This window comes from Hyperolius riggenbachi, chromosome 2 (assembly GCF_040937935.1).
Source record: "Hyperolius riggenbachi isolate aHypRig1 chromosome 2, aHypRig1.pri, whole genome shotgun sequence".
Lineage (NCBI taxonomy): Eukaryota > Metazoa > Chordata > Amphibia > Anura > Hyperoliidae > Hyperolius > Hyperolius riggenbachi.
Genome location: NC_090647.1, coordinates 437904118 through 437914059, shown reverse-complemented (window position 1 = coordinate 437914059; position 9942 = coordinate 437904118). Strand labels below are relative to the sequence as shown.

Genomic DNA, 9942 nt, shown 5'->3' with positions numbered 1-9942 from the left:
TTGTTTGAACATTTGCATGCGAGCGTGCAAAGGGTTACTGTTTCTTGCTAAATATGATTCTGGACTGCTTCTTTTGTTTATACATAAAGAAAGTATTTTTGAAGCATCAGAAGAAGAAATTATATTTTCTTCTCCGGGTAACTACATAGGAAATATCTCCTCCCTCCAATATTAAAGTGAGTCAACTTGGACAATGGTCTATTCTCATAAGAAGCACTTTGATAACTAATTTACAACCTGCTTTTATATCCCTTGGTTGATGTTTAGCTGAACTCGCCTGGCTTTAAGACATGAGCAGGCGACTATAAGAAGACACAGCAGGCAAAGAATGCAGCTCTACTTAAGAAGGAAAGAAAAAAAGATTTTCTTAAGTATGAGATGACTTGTTTTTAAACTACACTGGCTTCCCCTGGGACAAAGTAGGACTGTATTGTTTTGCAATCAGAATCCTTTCCCGACAAGACCTCTGGACTGTCAGATAAAGCAAGATCAAGCCGGGAACAAGACAAAACAGTAAAAGAAAAGTGAAGAATCATGGCTCAAGTGGACGACATAATGAATGTAACAGAAATTCCAACAACTTCTGGAAATACAACTCTAATCAATCCTATCTGCAGGACCAGAGAAGCCCCATACTCCTATCAGATCTTAGAAAGTAAGTCAACTCTTCCTAGTTAGGTGAAGTGCAAGCTTTGCCAATAAATGATCAGTCTGCAGTTACAATGTTCACATCAGTACAGTCATTTCAGCACCGCTGTTAGGCAAGCCACAGTAGAGATAGATTTTGGATGATAGTTTTTATTGTATTTTCAGGCTTACAATATAGGTCAAGAAATACAGATTTTAAAACAATTCAGATCATACTAACTGCACTGAAATAAGTCAGGACTAGACAGCAGCAGTTTTCACTTTAACCCACAGCAACATTTTATCAATGGTTGGCCTCTAGGAAAGCATATTATTATTATTATTATTATTATTATTATTATTATTATTATTATCATCATTATCATTATTGCATTTATTATTATGTTTGTATTTATTTAGTGAAGACATGTCATGCCTAACTGTCCCTCAAAGAATAAAACAATCTAATCTCTTTTGTAGCCATATTCTAATGTCCCTAACATAATCAAAGGCCATGTGGGAGGGGGGATAAACTATATGTATGTTTTTGAGATCTGGGAAGACACCAGTGTGTCCAGAAGAAACCCACACAAATGACATCGAGATCATCTCTGTTATGTTAATTACGCTTTTTTTTACATGATTAGACACAGAAAGAAGAATGTCTGTGATTTATTACTGCCTACAATAGTAGAACTCCATGCTTTTCGAATTTAATGCTGGTTTAAAAGGCTTCTGTCAGATGGGGCACATGGATGGGTGCTGTTATTACTGTCTGCTTTTACAGGGTACCCAGCTAAGTTACATTGGGGTTAATGCACAAAGATGCAGTAATATTGCAGAATGCAGACATTACTACAGCCAGCACCGCAAGTGACACTATTAGTGCTACCTGTGGTACTTGAGTACCGCGAGCATTGCTAGGTTATTGCTTGTTAGTAACCTGTATTACCGTAGCAATGCTGCCAATACTCAATCACCACAGTTTGCACTTAAAGAGAGTCTGAAGCGAGAATAAATCTCGCTTCAGACCTCATAGATAGCAGGGGCATGTGTGCCCCTGCTAAAACGCCGCTATCCCGCGGCTTAACGGGGGTCCCTTCACCCCCCAAATCCCCTCGGTGCAGCGGGGGAGCGCTTCCTGGTTGGGGCAGGGCTAACCGCCGCAGCCCTGCCCCACTCGTGTCTGTCAGCGCGTATCTCCGCCTCTCCCCCGCCCCTCTCAGTCTTCCTTCACTGAGAGGGGCAGGGGAGAGGCGGCGATGCGCCGCTGATAGACGCGACTGGAGGCAGGACTGCAGCCGTTAGCTCTGCCTCCAGGAAACGAAAATCTGCGACCAAGAAGACGACCAAGTGTTTGCGGGGGTGGGTTTGGGGGTGAAGGGACCCCCGTTTAGGCGCGCGCTAGCGGCGTTTTAGCAGGGGCACACATGCCCCTGCTAACTATGAGCTCTGAAGCGAGATTTATTCTCGCTTCAGAGTCTCTTTAAGGCATAACTCGTGTTACACTGCTGCCTGTAGTAACGGTAATATTATTGTACACTGTCTACACACAGCAATATTACTGCTGCTTCCAGGGCTGGATTTACCATAAGGCACTGTAGGCACGTGCCTACAGGCACCTGATGATGGTAAGGCAGCTCACTCCCCTGCCCGAGTGCCTCCCTCCTTTCTTCCCTATGCAGAGTCCTGATGGGATAGTAAATAAGATATTACTCAACCTGCTCTCGGCATTCAACTGATGAGATCTCCCGTCAGTCAGGGGCACCTCTAGCTACCTAATACTTGGGGACATCTCTAGCTATTTAATATTGAGGTTCCTTTAGCTACTTAATACTTGGGGGCAACTCTAGCTATTTAATGTTGAGGGTACGCCTGGCTACCTAATACTACGGTGCACCTGTAGCTACCAAATCCAAAAAAGCTTTATTGGCAGGACCAAATACATTTAGCATTGCCGAAGCAAAACAAAACATTAACATGGGGAGGGAGGATTGTGGGAATAAGGGAAGGATATAGGGGGTTGGGGTATATAGTCCATAGGTGTGTAGAGGATGTAAGGGACAGCATGGGGGACTGGGATATACAGTCCATAGGGGGGGGGGGTATTGGGGGAATACAGTCCATGTGGTATCATGTTCCTCTCAGTTGGTGGCAGGCTGTGACATATCGGGCAGCTATTTGCACAGTTGATTCCTCCTCCCCCAGTAGGATGTAGAGTTTCCTCTCTTCATCTGTGGAGGTAAAATCCTGGATGTGGGCGGAGAGTATTTGCTGCAGTGTAGCAGGAAGTGGGCCTCATCCTCCAAGACCTCCTGGTCGCATTGTCTGCACAGTCTCCCCTCCCTGGGCTACCTATGATGGGCAAGGGATGTAAGGGATAAATAACAGCTGGGACAACCAGCACACTTGCAGTGTGGTTCAGCGGGGCTTTGTAGATTCTTAGAGGGCAAAAGTCTAAGGTTACATGACATCTGTGTCTATAGGCTCCTCTGAGGTAAATCCGGGCCTGGCTGCATCAACCCCACTGAATCATAGCTTGATGTTATGCTTATAGTGTGACTTTTGCTCACTGAGCCACTAACCTGAAGAAAGTATGAAGTTAGAGCTTCTGACCCTGAACAGATAGAACAATCAGTAATTATGTTCTAAAATAAATCTACCCTGGCAATTTTCCCTTAAAAAATGGTATAAAGCACAATAATATTGACTTAATGAATAGTTTAATTTTTATTTTATCTTTACCGGAAGTGATTGATCTTTCAACTAATTGTTTCTCATAAAGAAAGAAAATTCTAAACAATTTCAAATTCTGAAAGATTCTCTAACGGTCATTTGGGGGTTGAACATGTGATTGATCACAATTTAATGATTCCATCATTCATTTCATACCAAAATGTTGAGTTGATTAATGCTAGCCAGATAGTTTTATTAAGATTTACCGAATGATACATTTTCTTAGCTGTTATGTAGTGCTGATCTTCTGAAGGACTTTACAGAGTACATAGTCGCATCACTGTCTTTCAGAGGAGCTTACTATCTAATCTATAACATAGTCATAGTCTCCTATTTCTACCACAGAGAAATTTTTGCTAGGGAAACAATTCATTTATCAGTATGTACTTTGGGATATGGGAGGAAACAGTAGTACCCATAGAAAGCCCACATAAGCATAGGGAAACACATGGGGGTGCATTCCGTTTCCCCTGATCATCCTTGAGATGTTTCTGCAGCTTAATTGGAGTCCACCTGTGGTAAATTCAGTTGATTGGACATGATTTGGAAAGGCACACACCTGTCTATATAAGGTCCCACAGTTGACAGTTCATGTTAAACCTCAAACCAAGCATGAATTCAAATGAATTGTCTGTACACCTTCAAGAGGTCTACAAATCTCTTGAGGCACAAATCTGGGGAAGGTTAAAGGACATGTAAACATTTAGAAATAAGAAGTATGTTTCTTCCAGAGTAAAATAAGCCATACATTACTTTTCTCCCATGTTGCTGTCACTTACAGAAGATGGTAGAAATCTGACAGAACCAACAGGTTTTGGACTAGTCCATCTCTTCATGGGGGATTCTCAGCAAGGATTTTCTTTTTTTATAAAGACATTCCATGAAAAGGATTTATACAATGATGCTGGTCAGCCCCCCTGCTCACTGTACACTTTTGTAGCAGTTGGATGGAGCAACTGCCTTTCACCACATGCTTTTGAAATTAAACAAAAACCTTGAGAATCCCCTATGGAGAGATGGACTAGGCCAAAACCTGCTGGTTCTGTCAAATTTCTACCACCTACTGTAAGTGACAGCAACATAGGAGAAAATAAATGTATGGCTCACTTTGCTCTGGAAGAAACATACTTCTTATTTGTACGTGTTTACATGTATTTTAATTTTTATGATTTTCGTAGTAGTGGTCCTTTAAAGAAAAATTTCTTCCTAGAGCTGGCCAGCCATCTAAACTGAGCGATTGGGGGAGAAGAGCCTTAGGGAGGTGACCAAGAATCCAATGGTCCCTCTGTTACAGCTCCAGAGGTCCTCTTTAGAGAAAGCAGAATCTTCCAAAAGGACAACCATCTCTGCTGCAATCCACCAATCAAGCCTATATGGTAGAGTGGCCAGACGGAAGCCACTACTTAGTAAAAGGCACATGCCAGCCCACGTGGAGTTTGCCAAAAGGCACCTGAAGGACTCTGACTATAATAAACAAAAGTATATGGTCTAATGAGACAAAGATTTAACTTTTTGGTGTAAACTCCATGCGTCACATTTGGAAGAAACCAGGCACGGCTCATCACTAGACCAATATCATCCCTACAGTGAAGTTTGGTGGTGGCAGCATCATGCTGTAGGAATGTTTTTCAGTGGCAGGACTAGTCAGGATAAAGGGAAGGATAACTGCAGCAATGTACAGAGACATCATGGGTGAAAACCTGCTCCAGTGCACTCTTGAACTTAGACTGGGAAGATGGTTTATCTTTCAGCAGGAGAGGTATCTCTGCTAAAATTAACACCATTTTTCTACTGTCTAAGTTTAGTAGAATGTATGCAGAGCAGTTGAAAAGGGCACATGCCACATCCTGTTTAGAATGGCACCCTGTATAATAGTGGATGCAGAGGCCCCTACTATGCGAACTGCTGCGATAATATCTGCAGATTGCATAGTGAGTGGCGCCTGTGCCCGCTATTATAGCAGGCCCCTTCTAAACAGAATGTGTTATGTTAGGTACGGAAGGGGGGGTGGGAGGTTAAAGTTAGCTGCCCACTGTGGGGAGGGGGGTGTTAAGGATTAGGCACAACTAAGGGGGTTAAGTGTTAGGCACCATCAGGAGGTAGGTTAAGTGTTAGGCACCACCAGGGGAGGGTTCATTTACCAATCTTCTACTATGCTATCCTGTGTTATTTTCAACAGGTGCCTTTTTCAAATGTATGCGGATGAATGTACTAAGAATGACATGATTCTCTTATGACAGCTTAAAGTCAAACTAATAAAGCTCATAACATTACACCCCTTGACCAACTCCTTTAATCAACAAATGTCAGACAGCTGGGAAAAAAATCCTGTTTTTGCAGAAAACGCTACTTCAAGAGATACTGGCTGCCAATGATGTCTCTAAATGCCTAGGCATTTGCAGGGCCAAATTTAAGCCAAGGCCACATAGGCCATGGTCTAGGGCACCACAGGATCAAGGGCAGCAGGCTATAAGGGAGAGGGGGGTGTCACCTGGCTACCTATATTGGTATACTGGAGGGAGGGGAAGGGTCATCTGGCTACCTATATTAGAGAAAGGGGGTCATCTGGCTAGTAAAAATAAGTAAAAAAAAGTATGACTAGACTTAAAGAGACTCCGTAACAAAAATTGCATCCTGTTTTTTATCATCCTACAAGTTCCAAAAGCTATTCTAATGTGTTCTGGCCTACTGCAGCACGTTTTACTATCACCATCTCTGTAATAAATCAACTTATCTCTCTCTTGTCAGACTTGTCAGCCTGTGTCTGGAAGGCTGCCAAGTTCTTCAGTGTTGTGGTTCTGTGATGCATCTCCCCCCTCCAGCCCCCTCTCTGCACACTGCCTGTGTATTATTTAGATTAGGGCAGCTTCTCTCTTCTCTCTTATCTTTTACAAGCTGGATAAATCCTCCTCTGAGCTGGCTGGGCTTTCACATACTGAGGAATTACATACAGGCAGAGCTGTCTGCACTCTGCAGGAAGAAACACCTGACACTTCAGTGGAAGATAGCTGCAGGGGGAAAGAAACACACAAATGATCTCTTGAGATTCAAAAGGAAGGGTGTATACAGCCTGCTTGTGTATGAATGTATTTTCTATGTGTGGACATACTGTACATCAACCTACTTCCTGTTTTGGTGGCCATTTTGTTTGTTTATAAACAAACTTTTTAAAACTGTTTTTAACCACTTTTAATGCGGCGAGGAGCGGCGAAATTGTGACAGAGGGTAATAGGAGATGTCCCCTAACGCACTGGTATGTTTACTTTTGTGCGATTTTAACAATACAGATTCTCTTTAACACACGGTACAATAAAACGTTCAATTTTCCAGTTTATTCGACCAAAACATTTGACTTAAAGGAAAGTAAAAAATAATCTTTTGTTCGATCAAGAAAAATGAACAATTATCCCACTTTTTGAATAAAAATCCAATCCAATATGTTGGAAAAAAATCTTTATATTCGATCTAATGGTATGATCAAAATGAAATTTTTTAATAAAAAAAAATTGTACCATGTATGGGCACCATAACAATACTGTTGCAGTGAGGGCATCTTGGAATGACTGTAAGTACTTCCTTCCCTCATATTGCCTTCTGCCAGTCGTTAAAGAGGAACCTTAGTGAAAATAACGTAATGAACAAAAGTGCTTAATGTTTACAATAATTATGTATAAATGATTTAGTCAGTGTTTGACCATTGTAAAATCTTTCCTCTCCCTAAATTACATTCTGACATTTATCACATGGTGACATTTTTACTGCTGGCAGGTGATGTCACTGGAAGTAGCTGCTGCTTGCTTTTTTGGCAGTTGTAAACAGCTGTTATTTACCACAATGCAACAAGGCTCCCACAGTGTGATGTCAGCACCATGGTGCTGACACATCACACGGTGTGAGGGGTTTCACCACAATATTAGCCATACAAAGCCCCCTGATGATCCGTTTCAGAAAAGGAAAAGCTTTCTCATGGGAAAGGGGGTATCAGCTACTGATTGGGATGAAGTTTAATCCTTGGTCACGTTTTTTTCTTTAAATACACATGTGCTATAATTCTGACTTATGTTCTGACAGTAAGCTGTATATATGGGCCGGACAGGTTTAGATCAAAAGATTAGGAAAGTAGTGGGTTCCTGTACAGCAGGATTCCTGAGACCCAGATGATTTGTCCTGCAGGGCAGACTTGGTATTGAAAGTTATGCTCTTGTAAAGTGTGAATTGCTTACTTGCTACTCATAAATTCCAGAAGGCCAGAAGAGGTGAATAACCGGTGATTATGACAGCATAGACTGTCACACCCATTATGCCACCTTTATAGTATTCTCTGAATTATAAAGGTGATTGACACCTGTAAACCTCAACTTTAACCTTACAGGAAATCATTCCATGCATTATGTTTCATAGTGAATTAATGTTCATGCAACGTCATTGATATTTATAACTCTTTCGTCAAACTACCTTTTATATAATTTTTCTGCACAAAAAATGCACTGAAACGTTACCCCCTTGGCTTATATGCGAGTCAGTGGAGCAGAACAGATGGTGGAGCAGGTTTTGTTACTGGCAGAGCCACATAAGGATCATGCGCTAGTGATCCTGCTCTTGCCAGCTGACTCCTTGCTTTGTCCGTGCCCCCCATCCCCTTCAACATGGTGTGCAGAGTGCACTGCTCTAGACTACCTGTGTCCCCTGGCTTGTCAAGCAGAGCATGCAAGCAATGTGTCAGCAGTACAATGATCAGGGATTCTTCCTGTGTGTCAGCCAATTGCTGTGTCTCATATCTATGACATCATCTAGTGGCTTCTTGACACAGCTGTATTATACTTAGGGCACATCTGACTATGGGGAGGAAGAGTGACTTGTACTGGGGACACATCTGGCTACTGTGGAGGGGGCTATACTGGGGAGAGGGATTATATGTGAGTCAATCACTTTTTCCTGGTTTCTGAGGGAAAAGTGGGTGCTTCAGCTAATACGCGGGTCAGCTTATTATGCAAGTATATACGGTAATGATTCAAAAACCATACAGAATAAAGCAGGATTATGAGCCCCAAACTAAAATTTCAGTAACTACTCTTAGTTACATAAAAGAACATTTTAAAGTATTCCCAAGCATTCCCTGTGAGTAAAATCATTTAGTTTTACTGCAGAGTTCAGCAGAAAAAGGTAACAAAGAATTTGGTCTGATGTCTCATCATTGCAGCATCTCACATAATACCCTTTGCATATAAAAATTTACAGATTATTATGTATGCGCAACTGTTTATGATATTGTTCATTGAATTCTCCAGATGTTCTTCCTAGGTTGTGATTAGGGATGGTCAAAGAGATGCAAATTATTCCGAGATGAATGATTATCTTGCATCAATTTGGAACTGCATCTCATTGCCCATCTCTAGTGGTAAATTTCTTTGTTCTCAGATTGATTGCTCCATTTTGATGGGAAGCATGTTGGTATTAATTCACTGTGCAAATGTTTCCCTACTAGAGCGATTCGATGGTATTTCCAAGTACCCCCACCCACCTTTATAGTACAAAGACAGGGCCAAGGTGTGCATGCTAACTATGGATGGCTATGGGAGAATTTCCGATTAGTTTGCAGCTGGTACCACGAGAGAGATATTTTACCAACAGTGATGTCATGTTGCTATGGAGATTAAAAATCAGATGCGTAAAGCCACATTCAAAACGCCTATAAAAACGAATAGGCCTTTAAACATTTTGCTACCCTTTGTTTCATCACAACCTTTTAATGATTTATGCAGCAGCTCTGTTTAATAAGTCCATTAAAACAGCATGATTTTTGATGCCTCTCACATATGCGGTGCTATAGGCAGCTCCTTGTTTTGCCTATGCCTAGAAATGGCCCCACAAAAAAAGTTCCTTTAACTGCTGTAACTGTGTATGTTTCTAAATCCCTTCCCCAGACTGAGTATGCAGATAAAGTGTTCTTCTGACTGAACTCTGTCTTCACTGCTGAAGCCAAAAGGAGCCAAAACATAATGACAGCCAGGAAACATCATATTTGAAAAAGGTATAAAAATAGCAAGCTGCACTTTCCTCTAGCGTTAGGCTTCCTTCAACCATAACTGTTCAATACAAGTAAAAATATCATTATAAGTGGTTTAATGCTATGAAAACAGTAAGATTTTTATCAGAAAATTTTACAAAATCTGTGTTCTTGCATTATGTCCAGTCCAGATACAATAGGTTTAGCATTTAGTTATTACATAGTATGACATTCATTCTAGATGAGAGAGTCAATTCTTGAGATTACATTTGGTTTGGGCTTCAGATAAAGAACAAGTAATCAAAATGCAGAAGAAACATTTTAGCAAAAAATCCATAATGTGAAAGCAGCTAGTGCCATAAGATGACTTTTCATTTTTCCAACCCACCTGTGCATGAATCACTGTGAAAAATCTGCAATTATCGCATAACCCATCAACAAAGGAATAGCGAGAGATTGATCTTGGTGACATGAACTTATTTACAATTTTGCTCTCCAGTTATTTGAAATTGACCTTCACTTTATTTTTACACTTTCAGTCTTTCAGATACATTTTCTGGCACAAACACAAT

At 41.2% G+C, this 9942-nt stretch overlaps 1 protein-coding gene across 1 annotated transcript in view; it reads left to right on the top strand.

The window, feature by feature from the left end:
- The first annotated feature begins 228 nt into the window (after nt 1-228).
- LOC137546924 (organic solute transporter subunit alpha-like) overlaps nt 229-9942 on the top strand; it is a 61769-nt gene continuing 52055 nt past the window's right edge. The window contains exon 1 of the mRNA XM_068269968.1: nt 229-655. Coding sequence (XP_068126069.1) covers nt 535-655 — 121 coding nt within the window. The 5' untranslated portion in view covers nt 229-534. The remainder of the gene's footprint in view (nt 656-9942) is intronic.